This window comes from Diplotaxodon limnothrissa, linkage group LG8 (assembly GCF_057381915.1).
Source record: "Diplotaxodon limnothrissa isolate DT_005_m linkage group LG8, D_limnothrissa_male_GT1.1, whole genome shotgun sequence".
Classification (NCBI taxonomy): domain Eukaryota; kingdom Metazoa; phylum Chordata; class Actinopteri; order Cichliformes; family Cichlidae; genus Diplotaxodon; species Diplotaxodon limnothrissa.
In genome coordinates, this window is record NC_140603.1 from 14486780 (window position 1) to 14505087 (window position 18308).

General features: G+C 43.4%; 2 protein-coding genes across 2 annotated transcripts; both read right to left on the reverse strand.

Moving 5' to 3' along the window:
• Positions 1-2613: 2613 nt before the first annotated feature.
• LOC146626520 (uncharacterized) lies at positions 2614-3494 on the reverse strand. The gene is made up of 2 exons (XM_085360646.1): positions 3455-3494; positions 2614-3362 (listed from the first exon to the last, which is right to left on the reverse strand). The coding sequence occupies exons 1-2, from the start codon at positions 3492-3494 to the stop codon at positions 2614-2616; spliced, it is 789 nt and encodes a 262-aa protein (XP_085216772.1).
• Positions 3495-10959: 7465 nt separating this feature from the next.
• LOC146626521 (uncharacterized) lies at positions 10960-11711 on the reverse strand. Its single transcript, XM_085360647.1, has 2 exons — positions 11672-11711; positions 10960-11579 (listed from the first exon to the last, which is right to left on the reverse strand). Exons 1-2 carry the CDS (start codon positions 11709-11711, stop codon positions 10960-10962), a joined length of 660 nt encoding a protein of 219 aa, XP_085216773.1.
• Positions 11712-18308: the final 6597 nt, after the last annotated feature.

Consider the following 18308-nt stretch of genomic DNA (forward strand, 5'->3'; position numbering starts at 1 on the left):
GATCCAAAATGCAGGACTCAGACACAGAAATTCAACTTAAAGCGCAGCTTTAATGCTGGAAAACCTCTTACTAACTAAACTCACCAAAAGACAAACAAAAACGCTGGTGGACTAAAACACTGAAGCACAAAACACTGAACTGGAAACAAAACACTGGCAACACAGAGGCAAAACACACACAGCTAGTTGAGGGTACGACGCAACACTGACACAGAGAAACACAGGGTCTAAATACACTGGGAAGTAACGAGGAGAATGAGACACAGAAGGAGAGCACAGCTGGGGGAAATTAGAACTGACGAGACAAGCAAAGCAGGACACATTCACATAAGTCACGGACCTTCAAAGTAAAACAGGAAGGATCACACAGAGACGCGAACTTGACACAGTGGAGACTGCAACTAAGAAACACAGACATAAACCATAAGGCAGAGGACTCTAAGAACCGAGAGACACAGAGGGGAACTCAAACATGCAGACACAGACTTACACAGAACAGAGGGGACATAGAGAAACATGAAGGGCAAGGGATCGAAACTAGAAACCATAGAAACTCACACAAGTACAATAATACAAAAATTACAAAGAACTGAAACGCTGGGTCAGGAGACCCAGGACCCTGACACATTCAGATTGTCTACATTGGAAAGAACTACTCCCTCTTCCGCCTTTTATAGTCATGTGTGAAATACGGCTGTATAAATGTGTGGCAGCCTGTGGCGTGCGCACTCACAACAATGGCTGAGCGTAACTGGAGTCATGTGCGCACGTATTTTACATCCACAAACAGCCCAGACGTGGTTTGCGATACATGTGGCAAGAAAGTGAGGTGTTGTGGCAACACCACTAACCTTGTCAAACACCTCAAAGTAAATCATATCACAGAATATGACGAGCTTATGTTGAGGCAAACTGAAGAGGAGGAGAAGGACGGGTGCTGCTAGGGTGAGACAGACGTCTCTCAGGGAGTCCTTTAGTGCTGCAGGCAGGCAAGGTGTTCACATAGTGCACAACTTCAGGTTTTTGATTTCTATATGATGAATTCTGCATTATTAAGTGATAAGAACAAGTAATCTGATGTCCTGTAATGATTATGACGCTATAATTTGAGATACAATAAAAGAGTAAAGTTTTTGTACAAAGTATCGGAGCAGTATCGTCGATACCACCCTGAATTTTACTTGGTATGGGATCGGAAAGGAAATCAGTGGTATCACACATCACTAGTGATCAAATGTCAGGCCAAGCTGGAACTGATTCCTGTCTTCTGTAACTTCTACAACACTGTCCAATAGAGACACATGAATGAAATGCAGCGTCATTAAAAACACTGATGATCTTTATTTAAAAATGTAATACATTTACATCTGAATAAACTTTTAGGCATTACGCTGACGGACGGATGGATGGACCATGAATGCTTTCTCATCCTTCTTGTCATGCACCATGGAAGTGTCTGAGGGGCTTTTCCACTTGGAATGGGGATACTGTGTCCACACTTCAGAGGTGGAGTTTCCAGCATCTCACCTGGGCCTCATCTGCAAACAATCAGCAGGAGGGCTTCTTAAACCAGCGCTGCCTGCTACTCCTCGCCAGTTTGTTCTGCCATCTCCAGTGGTAACTAGGCTTCCCCTCTGCTCCAGTTCTGGCGTGCTCCTTCCCTGTGTTTAACCTTGTTTTCCCTGTGTTTAGGTCTCCTCTGCCAACGTACTCATCCTACCCTCAAACTCCCTTACCCGTCCAGCAACTTCTTCTCCCTCTGTTGCAGAATTCCCGTTGGATTGTTCCCATCAGGAGCCAGGTGTTCAGTCTCTCGATAGCTTTTCCTCTGGTTCCTGCTGTCTGCTGACACTCCTAGCTCGAGCCACGTTCTCCATTCCCTCTCTAAAGTCTCATAAATAGTTTAACCATGTGCATTGAATCTGCATTTGGGTCTAAGCTTTCTATGCAGGGAAGAAATCATCACAGTGACATCTATTTAATTTTCAATTCAATTTTATTTAAAGAGCGCCAAATGACAGCAACAGTCACCTGAAGGCGCTTTATATTGTAAGATATACTTACAAAGAAAACCCCAACAATCATATGACCCCCTATGAGCAAGCACTTTGGCGACAGTGGGAAGGAAAAACTCCCTTTTAACAGGAAGAAACCTCCAGCAGAACCAGGCTCAGGGAGGGGCGGCCATCTGCTGCGACCGGTTGGGGAGGGGCAAGGAAAATAGTATAAAGACATGGAACAGAGACAGAGGTTAATAACAAGTACCATTCAGTGCAGAGAGGTCTATTAAACATAGTGGGTGAAGAAGAAACACCCAGTGCATCATGGGAATCCCCCGGCAGCCTAATGCTGGGCATACACTGTGCGATTTTTGGCCCATTTTGAGCCGATTTTTCAGTCGTGCGATCGTTTTGGGGATCGTCCCGAGTTTGGCCTTGATCAAACTTCTCACCCCTGCGAGTCAATCCTACAGTTTGATCAGGAGCCGAATAACGCGACTGAAAAATCGCAGCACAGTGTATGCCCAGCTTATTGCAGCATAGAGGATTCAGGATCACCTGAGTAGGCCATCAGATTACTGAAAGGATACTGAAAAAACCCGTCGAAGTAGTCTTAGTCTTCATTGCTGCTGGTCGACTCAATTGAACACCTCTGAAGTTTGCACACAGGCAAGTATTCCTCTTCTTGCTCAAAATCCTCTCGGGAACGCTTCCTCGAGCCTCCAGTTTCGTGTTCAAGCTCTTCGTGCGCATCTTCAAATACTTCAGAGTCATCATCGCTCCATCTCATTCTTTTGTTTGCTCCTAAATCTTCTTCATCCCTCTCTCTAGACCTCTTCCTGGAAACACCTGGCTGAGGGTCCTCTTCTGGGATGTACTGGCGAACATCCATGCGGCCTTCAAATGCCTCCTCATTTTCAATGCCACCAACATTGAAAATGATCACAACCACAGCATCCCCGTGCTGTTCATCGTTGTCACCATTGGCATTATTGTCCCTCACATGAATATTTTGAACATCGTCGTCGTCGTCATCGTCATCGTCATCGTTGCCGTCGCCGTCGCCGCCGTCATTGTCGTCATCGTTGTCGTCATCGTCGTTGTCGTTGTCGTCGTCGTCGTCATCGTCGTTGTCGTCGTCGTCGTCGTCATCGTCGTCATCGTCGTCGTCGTCATCGTCGTCATCGTCATCGTCATCGTCTTCGTCCCCGTAAAGGTAATTGTCATATTGTGCCAGTACTGAAGCTATTAGCTCATCTAGATAGCAACAATATTCATGGAGAGCGCGATACAGTCTGTTCAGGAAGCCATTAGCAGGTTCCTGATCTCCATTTGCCAACATTCGTGGGTTAACCTGTTGGCCTGCAAGATCATTAAATCTTTTAATTAACATCCATAACTATCTGCTGAAAATCTGTTTTTCATCAATTTCAAGACTGAGTACATGTGCTTACCGTTTTGGTTATTTTGTGGTCCGTCTCCACTTGCACTCATTTTGACTACAAGGAACACAAAACAACAATGATCACTAAACCTCAACCCAGAATGTTCAGAGAATTTGCTTTTTTTGTGATGACTTTAGGCTGCGTCCAAACGTACACGGCTATGTTTGAAAACGGACAATTTTCCTTTTTCGTTTAAAAAATAATAATCCAGTCCACATGTGCAGTTTTGAAAAAATATCTCCTTCCACATCTAAACACTAAAAACAAAGTGAAACGCTGTCAAGAACACGCCAAATCTTAACCGTGTAGAAATGTTGGCCAATCAGAAGTCTAGAAGCCTGGGTGGGAAAACCTCATAAAACCTTACGTACTTCTGAGAAGTTTTTGTCTTTTTCTGGAAAAGCAGCTAATTTTGTGTTACTTTCACGTGCCTTCATCGTTTCAAATGTTAATAACTAAAGACAGACTCACAACTTTGGAATGGACTAAATGCATACAGCATACATAAATGTCATTTTTTTAAATTACATTTCTTCCAAACCGACGTCAGGATTTGGGTTGGGAGAGCGTCTGTGTTGAATGTAGAATCCACGTCTGATGTAAGCGTGTAAAAACTGCAGATACTAAGATTAACAGACACAGTATGTTGTCTACATCTGCCATTGTAGAAATTGATCTCACGTAAACAATAACGTGGCCACAGCGTGACTTCAACAGCGGCGCACACTTTTGACATTGCCTGAGTAAATGTCCGTTTTCCTCGTCCACACCTGAACACAAAAACGTGCTTTTTAAAAATCTCACCTTTCAGTGACTCAATCTGCTGTTTAGGTGTGGACGAAAGGCCCAAATGCAGAGACAAAGCTGCGCTTTCAAAAATAGCCGTGTACATGTGCACGTAGGCTCAGTTTCTCAGAAATTCTAATAGTTTGTTTGAGAACAAAACTTACGTCTTCTCTATTTTCCTAAATGAACAAAATAATCTGAGAAATAATCGTGTTAAAAAGAGCTTCTGTCACTCTAAGATATGATTAAGAACATTTTCTAATTTATGTATCATTTGTCAAATATTACATCAGCTGACAAATAGTTAAGTCTTCATTTGTTTTCCTGAATAATAGATCCACATCATCCTCTCTATGATGGAAAATATAGTCTAGTCTTGCACAATGTAAAGTACATAAATACTGTCCTGGCAAGCAGGGAAATCAGGCTTTATATATTTAAGTAAATGATCTTGAGTTTATAAACTGAAATTTGAGCTTACTTTAGTTCTTGGTAGATTACACAGCAGTTAATCCTCAGGGAAACGTCCAAATGTCACTAAATAGTGGTCTGCTTTCATTCGGTTGCAGTGTCTCTTCAGTTTTGTGTTCATATGCTGATGTTTTCATTCAAACATGTTTAAATGCTGTGATGTCACTTTAGCAGCAAAGACTGCGGAATGTGCAGAGATTCTTTTGACATCAAGTTGTTTGCTCAGATTTTGATATCTTTTAAATGGAGACAAAACAAAACGCTATGGCAACAAAACAACAAGCTGTTTCCAGTGCTTAATATTTAACATGTCTTTGTTATAAATTTTATTTGTACAAATCTGTGATGTTGATGTGCACAACGTGGGATTTAGACCTCGGAGGGTTAATCAACAAATCACGAAAAATTAGGTTTAAATTTCTGTTCATGACGGTGCAGATTTCTGACATTTTGTGTACTTGAAGCATTTAACAATTTGATTGTTTTCTAATAAAAACTGTGTGAAACTCAAGTTAGAACTGTGTTTGTAAATGAACCGCCCCATGTTGTGTAGCTTTCTGGATTTTATACTTATTGGGCTACATATCAATTTACTATACAGGCTATACAGTAGATAAAATCTAACCTCACATGTTTTATGTAACTAAAGTGTTTAATCATGTGGGCTACAGACAGTAATCAAGTTATGGACTATATTGATATGAAAAACATGCATACTTAGTGCATTTGAATCATTTTAACCATATGTAACCACCTGCATGTCATGGTCCTGGGACTTCTACCTGGTTTTTTGTGTGTCTTGTATTGTTGTTGTTTGATGTCAGCTTTAGGGTCCCTCGGTTGTTCTGTTAAGATGTTGCTTATTTGATTTCCCCTCGTGACTTTACCCCCTGTGTGCCCCCTCTGTGTATCTGCCAGCCCCCATGCCTCGTTTCTCCTCCTTGTGTTTTATTCCATGTTTTCCCAGCCCGCTATGTCTGTGTTCTCTTCCAATCTGGTCTGCGTCTCTGTGTGCTTCCTGTTTTACTTTGATAGTCTCCCGTCAGTGTTGTGTTACTCCTGCCGTGTCTCGTTATGATTATCAGTGTCGCCTGTGTTCCCCGTGTGCTCCCACTTCCCTCGTTAACCCTCTGTGTATTTGTGTCCACGTCTCCTACATTACCTACATAATAGAGCTATAATAAATGTTTGTTTGGGGTTTTTTTAAGTACAGAAATCAGCTGCTAAAATAATTGTTTTGACTTTTTGGGAATGCTTTACGGTCTGTTCTGTAGGAACGCTGAATTAATATATTGACTGTCTGGCCCCTTCTGGCTATTTAATAGTTGCTGAAGGAGATTTTGTTCATCCCCAGCTAATCTCATCCATATTTATATAAAATCTAGCATACTCCACACCACACAAAGTCAGAAGCCAGTTAAAATCTGTATGTGGTACCTGAGGCGGTGCTGCACTGACCAGTTGTTTCTGGCTATTTGCTGGTTCAGCCTGCCTATCACTGCAACTCTTGGCTCTTATTGGTCAGGCTGGTGTGTGTGTGTGTGTGTGTGTGTGTGTGTGTGTGTGTGTGTGTGTGTGTGCGTATTGTAAAGACTTGATTCCCACAGTCCAAGTCAGGGTTTTAAAATGCGTTGCTGTCTCCATCCAGCATCAAAGCTGCATTGAAATTTCCTTCAATGAAATTTTGGCTCAAAGAAAAACAGTGTTGTTACTGTCAATCTCCAGTTAAAATAAAAGTGTAATTAAACCAAACGAAAGTAATGTACTAATGCTGGTCAAGACATTACCTGTAGCTGAGTGACATTTCCTCCAATTTCTGTTGGTGTCTGCAGTTTCCACTGGGGCTTAGTGTCTACTGCTACCCGACTGCACCACCATCCTCCACATTGCTATGCGTCCATTGGTGGTGCCAGCTGCTAGGATTTCTGAGTGTTGCAGAATTTTTAAAAAAGCAACGAGTTTTGTTTTTTTTAACCTATGCATTTGGAAACATTCAGGAATATGGTGATGGGAAAGAAAAAGGTGGTTTCCATGAAGTCTCCCTCTTGCATCCACCTTCCATACTGCCAAAGCTCCAGACTGTCAATAACAATAATAACAGTAATAGTTAACAGTTAATTTGCCTAGCACTTTCAAAACAGTTACAAAGTGTGTTAAAGAACACAATAAAATCTTAGTTAAAAACACAAAAGAAAAGTTCAAAGAGTTAAAACACGAAACGGTTTGTTTTCTTTTTGCATTGAGCCAGGCTGCACGGACAGCTAAGAGTGTCTGATGTGCAGAATGCAGGCAGTGACTTGGTTCATAAAAAGTGACCAAATCTGTAACAAGGCTTGTACCCATGTATCGTATACCCAAAAGGTTGTGAGGAGGAGAATGATGATTTATTTCTTTGAATTTGTTATAAGTCTGGCAGCTGAGATTTAAATGAGCTGGAGGTGAAAGATGGACTTCTGGCTGAGATCCCAGTAGAAGGAATTACAATTATTCAAACACAATGAGATAAAAGGATTTAATGGGTGTGATAAATGTGGTTGCACTCACCTGTTCACGGCACCTGATGTTAATGAGCAGAAAGGTAGGGTGAGCATGAGGCGAAACCTTCTGTTGACTGCAGCTTGAGCGCAGCTTGAATCATTTTGATGCATCTTTTGGTTTATGTATACTTCTGCACTAAGTTATGCAATAGGCCAATGTTGAAATTTGGCATAGTAAATGGTGCAGTTATTTGTGCAGTCTGTGCATTTGTTTAATGGTTTGAGGCCGTGTGCCGATTTGTACAGTGGACAGTTGTATGTGGAATAAAAGTAGCAAATAGTACAGAGGTGTATCTCATGGGGCGATCGTGGCTCAAGAGTTGGGAGTTCGCCTTGTAATCGGAAGGTTGCCGGTTCGAGCCCCGGCTTGGACAGTCTCGGTCGTTGTGTCCTTGGGCAAGACACTTCACCCGTTGCCGCCTGGTGGTGGTCAGAGGGCCCGGTGGTGCCAGTGTCCGGCAGCCTCGCCTCTGTCAGTGCGCCCCAGGGTGGCTGTGGCTACATTGTAGCTTGCCATCACCAGTGTGTGAATGTGTGTGTGAATGGGTGGATGACAGGTTGTGTAAAGCGCTTTGGGGTCCTTAGGGACTAGAAAAGCGCTATACAAATACAGGCCATTTACCATTTACTGTTGCACGTCATCTGTGTCCTCATGTTTAGCCTGCCGCGGCCGTTGGTTGGAGGAGCCGCAATAGTTTGGAAAGGAAGGAAGCAGTAAGGTCAGTTTCCATTCTGGGTTTTCAGCATTAATAAAGAAACCTGCAACAAGGTGAGTAATGTTTGAGGTCCAAAAGAAATCAACACAGAGAAATTTTTACAGTGCTTTTCTACTCTACCTGAACATTCAAAGCGCTCTATACAGGTTGCCTCATTCACACCTGTTCATAGAAGCCCTTTTTCTGTGCTTTCTACCTAACATTCACACACATTCATACTCTGATGAATGCATCAGAGAGTGACTTGGGGTTAATGTCTTGCCCAAGGACAGTTAGCATGCAGTCTGGAGCAGCCAGGGATCGACCCAAAAACCATCTGATTAGTAGATGACCTGCTCCACCTCCTGAGCCACAGCCACCCCTTTCAGAGGTAAAGAATGATTTAGAAAGTAAGTACAGTAATTTTTTGAGGTGATTTGATTAAAAAAAAAATCATTTTTGCTTCTAATTACATAATTAAGGTGTAATTACATCTTCCAACAAATTGATACATAAACGTATCATTTATCTACTAAAAATACATAGGAGCTGGCGTCATGTTGTGGAAGCTGCCATCTTGCCCCACCATCATACACTGGCTGAGATGGGCATCGCTGCGCCGCCTTTTCATGTTTTATGTAAGTGGATTTATACATTACTTTGAATTTAAAGATGTCAAATAGCTCTTTCACACTACATATGACTATTTCACATTTGTACATGTATATTTTGGTGATCTCTTTCTCAGTATGTTTTTCTTCTTATGGAAATAAGCTAATTTTAAACCAGTTAATGTTAGGCTCCAGTGTCCTAAGAAATCACACCTTTCCCCTGATAAACAAATTGATTGGATTCTCTCATTGTGTGGGAATTGATTATCAATTACAACTTCAATGAGCCACTTCAAAGAAAGTTTCACCCGCGTGGGCAGCAACAGAAAGTCCAGATGTGGAAACAGAAGGTTTCCACATTAAAATATCGATATTTGAATCATTTTGGGGTAAATTGTAGTTTTTCATTAACAGGAACACAGTGGAAAGAAACTATCATTCAGATTGTCTACATTGGAAAGAACTACTCCCTCTTCCGCCTTTTATAGTCATGTGTGAAATACGGCTGTATAAATGTGTGGCAGCCTGTGGCGTGCGCACTCACAACAATGGCTGAGCGTAACTGGAGTCATGTTTTACATCCACAAACAGCCCAGACGTGGTTTGCGATACATGTGGCAAGAAAGTGAGGTGTTGTGGCAACACCACTAACCTTGTCAAACACCTCAAAGTAAATCATATCACAGAATATGACGAGCTTATGTTGAGGCAAACTGAAGAGGAGGAGAAGGACGGGTGCTGCTAGGGTGAGACAGACGTCTCTCAGGGAGTCCTTTAGTGCTGCAGGCAGGCAAGGTGTTCACATAGTGCACAACTTCAGGTTTTTGATTTCTATATGATGAATTCTGCATTATTAAGTGATAAGAACAAGTAATCTGATGTCCTGTAATGATTATGACGCTATAATTTGAGATACAATAAAAGAGTAAAGTTTTTGTACAAAGTATCGGAGCAGTATCGTCGATACCACCCTGAATTTTACTTGGTATGGGATCGGAAAGGAAATCAGTGGTATCACACATCACTAGTGATCAAATGTCAGGCCAAGCTGGAACTGATTCCTGTCTTCTGTAACTTCTACAACACTGTCCAATAGAGACACATGAATGAAATGCAGCGTCATTAAAAACACTGATGATCTTTATTTAAAAATGTAATACATTTACATCTGAATAAACTTTTAGGCATTACGCTGACGGAGGGATGGATGGACCATGAATGCTTTCTCATCCTTCTTGTCATGCACCATGGAAGTGTCTGAGGGGCTTTTCCACTTGGAATGGGGATACTGTGTCCACACTTCAGAGGTGGAGTTTCCAGCATCTCACCTGGGCCTCATCTGCAAACAATCAGCAGGAGGGCTTCTTAAACCAGCGCTGCCTGCTACTCCTCGCCAGTTTGTTCTGCCATCTCCAGTGGTAACTAGGCTTCCCCTCTGCTCCAGTTCTGGCGTGCTCCTTCCCTGTGTTTAACCTTGTTTTCCCTGTGTTTAGGTCTCCTCTGCCAACGTACTCATCCTACCCTCAAACTCCCTTACCCGTCCAGCAACTTCTTCTCCCTCTGTTGCAGAATTCCCGTTGGATTGTTCCCATCAGGAGCCAGGTGTTCAGTCTCTCGATAGCTTTTCCTCTGGTTCCTGCTGTCTGCTGACACTCCTAGCTCGAGCCACGTTCTCCATTCCCTCTCTAAAGTCTCATAAATAGTTTAACCATGTGCATTGAATCTGCATTTGGGTCTAAGCTTTCTATGCAGGGAAGAAATCATCACAGTGACATCTATTTAATTTTCAATTCAATTTTATTTAAAGAGCGCCAAATGACAGCAACAGTCACCTGAAGGCGCTTTATATTGTAAGATATACTTACAAAGAAAACCCCAACAATCATATGACCCCCTATGAGCAAGCACTTTGGCGACAGTGGGAAGGAAAAACTCCCTTTTAACAGGAAGAAACCTCCAGCAGAACCAGGCTCAGGGAGGGGCGGCCATCTGCTGCGACCGGTTGGGGAGGGGCAAGGAAAATAGTATAAAGACATGGAACAGAGACAGAGGTTAATAACAAGTACCATTCAGTGCAGAGAGGTCTATTAAACATAGAGGGTGAAGAAGAAACACCCAGTGCATCATGGGAATCCCCCGGCAGCCTAATGCTGGGCATACACTGTGCGATTTTTGGCCCATTTTGAGCCGATTTTTCAGTCGTGCGATCGTTTTGGGGATCGTCCCGAGTTTGGCCTTGATCAAACTTCTCACCCCTGCGAGTCAATCCTACAGTTTGATCAGGAGCCGAATAACGCGACTGAAAAATCGCAGCACAGTGTATGCCCAGCTTATTGCAGCATAGAGGATTCAGGATCACCTGAGTAGGCCATCAGATTACTGAAAGGATACTGAAAAAACCCGTCGAAGTAGTCTTAGTCTTCATTGCTGCTGGTCGACTCAATTGAACACCTCTGAAGTTTGCACACAGGCAAGTATTCCTCTTCTTGCTCAAAATCCTCTCGGGAACGCTTCCTCGAGCCTCCAGTTTCATGTTCAAGCTCTTCGTGCGCATCTTCAAAGACTTCAGAGTCATCATCGCTCCATCTCATTCTTTTGTTTGCTCCTAAATCTTCTTCATCCCTCTCTCTAGACCTCTTCCTGGAAACACCTGGCTGAGGGTCCTCTTCTGGGATGTACTGGCGAACATCCATGCGGCCTTCAAATGCCTCCTCATTTTCAATGCCACCAACATTGAAAATGATCACAACCACAGCATCCCCGTGCTGTTCATCGTTGTCACCATTGGCATTATTGTCCCTCACATGAATATTTTGAACATCGTCGTCGTCGTCATCGTCATCGTTGCCGTCGCCGCCGTCATCGTCGTCGTCGTCGTCCCCGTAAAGGTAATTGTCATATTGTGCCAGTACTGAAGCTATTAGCTCATGTAGATAGCAACAATAATCACTGAGAGCGAGATACAGATCGTTCAGGAAGCCATTAGCAGGTTCCTGATCTCCATTTGCCAACATTTGTGGGTTAACCTGTTGGCCTGCAAGATCATTAAATCTTTTAATTAACATCCATAACTATCTGCTGAAAATCTGTTTTTCATCAATTTCAAGACTGAGTACATGTGCTTACCGTTTTGGTTATTTTGTGGTCCGTCTCCACTTGCACTCATTTTGACTACAAGGAACACAAAACAACAATGATCACTAAACCTCAACCCAGAATGTTCAGAGAATTTGCTTTTTTTGTGATGACTTTAGGCTGCGTCCAAACGTACACGGCTATGTTTGAAAACGGACAATTTTCCTTTTTCGTTTAAAAAAAAAAAAATCCAGTCCACATGTGCAGTTTTGAAAAAATATCTCCTTCCACATCTAAACACTAAAAACAAAGTGAAACGCTGTCAAGAACACGCCAAATCTTAACCGTGTAGAAATGTTGGCCAATCAGAAGTCTAGAAGCCTGGGTGGGAAAACCTCATAAAACCTTACGTACTTCTGAGAAGTTTTTGTCTTTTTCTGGAAAAGCAGCTAATTTTGTGTTACTTTCACGTGCCTTCATCGTTTCAAATGTTAATAACTAAAGACAGACTCACAACTTTGGAATGGACTAAATGCATACAGCATACATAAATGTCATTTTTTTAAATTACATTTCTTCCAAACCGACGTCAGGATTTGGGTTGGGAGAGCGTCTGTGTTGAATGTAGAATCCACGTCTGATGTAAGCGTGTAAAAACTGCAGATACTAAGATTAACAGACACAGTATGTTGTCTACATCTGCCATTGTAGAAATTGATCTCACATAAACAATAACGTGGCCACAGTGTGACTTCAACAGCGGCGCACACTTTTGACATTGCCTGAGTAAATGTCCGTTTTCCTCGTCCACACCTGAACACAAAAACGTGCTTTTTAAAAATCTCACCTTTCAGTGACTCAATCTGCTGTTTAGGTGTGGACGAAAGGCCCAAATGCAGAGACAAAGCTGCGCTTTCAAAATTAGCCGTGTACATGTGCACGTAGGCTCAGTTTCTCAGAAATTCTAATAGTTTGTTTGAGAACAAAACTTACGTCTTCTCTATTTTCCTAAATGAACAAAATAATCTGAGAAATAATCGTGTTAAAAAGAGCTTCTGTCACTCTAAGATATGATTAAGAACATTTTCTAATTTATGTATCATTTGTCAAATATTACATCAGCTGACAAATAGTTAAGTCTTCATTTGTTTTCCTGAATAATAGATCCACATCATCCTCTCTATGATGGCAGGATGGTACGGCGCAGAGCGGATGTGTTTGACTCCATTAGCTTTCAGGAACACCCTGAATTCCTCAGAACAGAACTGCGGTCCGTTATCACTCACCAGGACGTGGGGAATGCCATGGCGACTAAAGAGACCCCGTAGCACTTGTATGGTTTTACCAGCTGTGGTGCTATCCATAATATGCACTTCAGGCCACTTGGAATGTGCATCTACCACCACCAGGTACATGTGACTTTCAAATGGACCCGCAAAATCCACATGGATCCGTTCCCATGGACAGGAAGGCCACAGCCAAGGGTGTAAAGGCGCTAACCCAGGCTCTTTTTGCACACGCTGACAAGAGTGGCAGGCTTTAGCTTGAAGCTCAATTTGAGAATCAATGCCAGGCCACCAAACATAGCTGCGAGCTAAGCTCTTCATCCTCACCATCCCTGGATGTGCAGTGTGGAGCTCTTTCAGTACATGAGAGCGCAGCTTAGGTGGCACAACCACCCTCAAGCCCCACATGAGGCATCCCTGCTGTATTGTGAGTTCATGTCTGCGCATCAGATAGGGTGACAGCTCTTGATCTGTGTCCTTTGTTGCTGGAAAACGTCCAGTTATTACCATTTCCAGCACACGAGACAAAGTGACATCAGACAAAGTGTCACGTCTGATCTCGGCGACACTGACTGGTAATGTGTCCAGCTGAGATGCGTAGAATACCTCAACTGCTCCCTGTTTCTCTTTCTGTGCAAGGGGCAGAGGTAAACGTGACAGACCGTCAGCATTGGCGTGATGTGCCCCCTTCCGATACTGTAAGGTGTAATTATGTGCTGACAGAAGGAGCGCCCAACGCTGCATTCGCGCAAGTGCCATTGATGGTGTACCTTTTACTGGACTCAGAATTGAGGTCAGTGGGCGATGATCAGTGAGCAAGGTGAACTTGTTACCATGGAGATACTGGTGAAACTTGCGCACTCCAAAAACAATTGCCAACGCCTCCCTCTCGATCTGAGCATAGTTTCGTTCTGCTTTGCTGAGGGTTCGTGAAGCATAAGCAATTGGCCGTTCTTGGCCATCAGGCATGACATGTGAGAGCACGGCTCCAACGCCATATGGTGAAGCGTCACATGCCAAATGGAGAGGCAGTTCAGGATTGTAGTGGGTGAGTATTTTTGGTGAGGCCAGACGTTCTTTAGCATTCTGGAAAGCTGACTCGCAGGCTGATGTCCACTGCCATTTCTTCTCTTTACTGAGTAGCTCATTCAGCGGCTTCAGGACTGTAGCTAAATCAGGTATGAAACGTCCATAATAGTTGAGCATTCCCAGAAAAGAACGTAACTGGCTGACATCAGCTGGTGCTGGAGCTTCCATAACGGCACGCACCTTTTCTGGTGATTTGTGTAACCCTGCCGCATCAATTATGTGGCCCAGGTATTCCACCGATTCTTGGAAAAACAGGCACTTCTCCTGTTTGAGACGCAGGCCATAGTCCTCCAGCCTGCCCAAAACTGCCTTAAGGGATCTCAGGTGTGTCTCTTTATCTGGACCACTGACGAGGATGTCATCCAGATAACAATGGGTGTATGGTAGGCCGAGAAGCACTTGATCCATAGCCTTCTGAAACAATGCAGGTGAAGACGCCACTCCAAAAGGCAAGCGATTGAAACGGAACAGCCCTTTTTGTGTCGAAATAGTCAGCAGCTTCTTAGACTCCTCTTCTACCTCCATCTGTAAGTAGGCATTTGCTAAGTCTAGCTTACTGAAATGCTGACCTCCTGCTAGAGAAGCAAACAGGTCCTCAATGCGTGGAAGTGGGTACTTATCCACACAGAGCTGCGAATTAAGAGTGACCTTGAAATCACCACAGAGTCTCACTGAGCCATCCTTCTTGTTGACAGGGACCACGGGCGTAGCCCAATCACTATGCTCCACTGGTGTGATCACCCCAAGCTCAGTCAGGTGTTTCAGTTCTGCCTCCACCCGAGGGCGGGGAGCATAAGGCACGTTACGTGGTGGACAGAATTTGGGGACACTATCAGGCCTAAGAGTCAATCTGGCTTTAATTCCTTTCATTGTGCCCAGCTCCTTAGAGAAAACGGCAGAGTGTTTCTTTAGCACAGCCTCCAGATTGTCATTTCCGCTTTGCTCTCTGGCATGGACCATCTTTAAGTCTTTCCAGTTCAGCTTAATCACTCTCAGCCACTCCCTACCAAACAGTGGTGGAGCATCCACCTTTACCACGTACAAGGGTAGAGTTGCACGCTGCTTATTCAGTTCAACTTGCACCTTGATGACCCCTTCTGGTGCCAGCGGCTCCCCAGTGTACGTTTTCAGCATGATGTCAGTGGGTTGCAGCGGCAACTGACTCAGCATACTTTTATATTGTTCCCATGGAATCAAAGACACAGCAGCCCCTGTATCCAGCTCCATCTCCATTTTCTTCCCGTTAACTACAGGCATTAGGGAGATACGTGAATATTTCTCTTTTCGTGACAAAGAATACAGCTCCAACTCACTATCAGTGTTGGGTCTGGTTCCTTCACTTTCACTCTCCTCAGCGGCAACATGATGAATTCTCCTCTTTTTGTCCTTTGCTCTGTTTTTAACTGCATTGCCTTTCAGCTCACGTTTCCCCTCTTTCTCTTTCCTGTTCCAATCTTGGCTGCTTCTGGCTCTACCTTTGCACATGCGTTTCGTGTGGCCCTTCCTTCCACACTGGTGACAGTCACGGTCTTTGTACCAGCAGTCATCATCAGTATGATTCATTTTCCCGCAGCGGCGGCATTTTTCACCTCTTTGTGACAGCACTGCATTCACTTTAAGGGAACCACTCAACTGCTGCACTTCACGTGTTGCTGTCTCTGCCGACACAGCATAATCAACTGCTTTGCGAAACGTGAGATCCTTCTCAGTCAAAAGACGCTTCTGCACAGTTTCACACTTTAATCCACACACAAATCTGTCTCGTAGAGCATCTTCCAGATACGCACCAAACTCGCAATGTTCTGACAGTCTTTTCAGCACCGCCACATACTGTGCGACCGTTTCTTCTTCCCCCTGATTCCTCTTGTGGAACCGGAACCTTTCAGCTATTACCAGCGGTTTGGGAGCAAAATGAGCTTGCAAAACACCCACAATATTGTCATACTGCATTGTCCCAGGCTTGCTTGGCGCCACTAGATTACGCAGCAGACTGTACGTCTTGGGACCCATCACACTCAGCAGCACCGGGACCCGTTTCTCAGGCTGAATGTCATTAGCAAGGGTGTAATGCTCAAAACGTTCAATATACGTCGCCCATTGCTCACCAGCATCATCAAAAGGGTCCATCTGTCCAATCATTCCAGCCATGATGTATCCGCTGTCCACAGCCAACACTGTCGTTTTTGACTCGTCGGCGAAAAGCAGCTAGCAGCTAGCTCCGATGCTAATTCACCACGCGATCGTCCGTTTTCCGTCCGAACTCGGCCACGCAGTCAGTTCATGCTCAGTAGACAGCCAAGTCTTCCAGACGTCACAACTCGTCGCCAATTTATGTTATATTTCCACTGTAGTGTCAATACACTATTAAGGATTATGCCGAGTCAGACTGCACATACAACAGTTTGTTTACAAGTTGACTTCTTCTTTATTGGGATCACACAGAAGTAACATACACACATAACTGGGCGTGGTGCCCCCTACTGGCAATGGCTTGCATAGCACACAATAATTCTTGGTTCATACATAACAGCTACATTGTAGCTTGCCATCACCAGTGTGTGAATGTGTGTGTGAATGGGTGGATGACAGGTTGTGTAAAGCGCTTTGGGGTCCTTAGGGACTAGAAAAGCGCTATACAAATACAGGCCATTTACCATTTACTGTTGCACGTCATCTGTGTCCTCATGTTTAGCCTGCCGCGGCCGTTGGTTGGAGGAGCCGCAATAGTTTGGAAAGGAAGGAAGCAGTAAGGTCAGTTTCCATTCTGGGTTTTCAGCATTAATAAAGAAACCTGCAACAAGGTGAGTAATATTTGAGGTCCAAAAGAAATCAACACAGAGAAATTTTTACAGTGCTTTTCTACTCTACCTGAACATTCAAAGCGCTCTATACAGGTTGCCTCATTCACACCTGTTCATAGAAGCCCTTTTTCTGTGCTTTCTACCTAACATTCACACACATTCATACTCTGATGAATGCATCAGAGAGTGACTTGGGGTTAATGTCTTGCCCAAGGACAGTTAGCATGCAGTCTGGAGCAGCCAGGGATCGATCCAAAAACCATCTGATTAGTAGATGACCTGCTCCACCTCCTGAGCCACAGCCACCCCTTTCAGAGGTAAAGAATGATTTAGAAAGTAAGTACAGTAATTTTTTGAGGTGATTTGATTAAAAAAAAATCATTTTTGCTTCTAATTACATAATTAAGGTGTAATTACATCTTCCAACAAATTGATACATAAACGTATCATTTATCTACTAAAAATACATAGGAGCTGGCGTCATGTTGTGGAAGCTGCCATCTTGCCCCACCATCATACACTGGCTGAGATGGGCATCGCTGCGCCGCCTTTTCATGTTTTATGTAAGTGGATTTATACATTACTTTGAATTTAAAGATGTCAAATAGCTCTTTCACACTACATATGACTATTTCACATTTGTACATGTATATTTTGGTGATCTCTTTCTCAGTATGTTTTTCTTCTTATGGAAATAAGCTAATTTTAAACCAGTTAATGTTAGGCTCCAGTGTCCTAAGAAATCACACCTTTCCCCTGATAAACAAATTGATTGGATTCTCTCATTGTAATTGATAATCAATTCCCACACAACTTCAATGAGCCACTTCAAAGAAAGTTTCACCCGCGTGGGCAGCAACAGAAAGTCCAGATGTGGAAACAGAAGGTTTCCACATTAAAATATCGATATTTGAATCATTTTGGGGTAAATTGTAGTTTTTCATTAACAGGAACACAGTGGAAAGAAACTATCATTCAGATTGTCTACATTGGAAAGAACTACTCCCTCTTCCGCCTTTTATAGTCATGTGTGAAATACGGCTGTATAAATGTGTGGCAGCCTGTGGCGTGCGCACTCACAACAATGGCTGAGCGTAACTGGAGTCATGTGCGCACGTATTTTACATCCACAAACAGCCCAGACGTGGTTTGCGATACATGTGGCAAGAAAGTGAGGTGTTGTGGCAACACCACTAACCTTGTCAAACACCTCAAAGTAAATCATATCACAGAATATGACGAGCTTATGTTGAGGCAAACTGAAGAGGAGGAGAAGGACGGGTGCTGCTAGGGTGAGACAGACGTCTCTCAGGGAGTCCTTTAGTGCTGCAGGCAGGCAAGGTGTTCACATAGTGCACAACTTCAGGTTTTTGATTTCTATATGATGAATTCTGCATTATTAAGTGATAAGAACAAGTAATCTGATGTCCTGTAATGATTATGACGCTATAATTTGAGATACAATAAAAGAGTAAAGTTTTTGTACAAAGTATCGGAGCAGTATCGTCGATA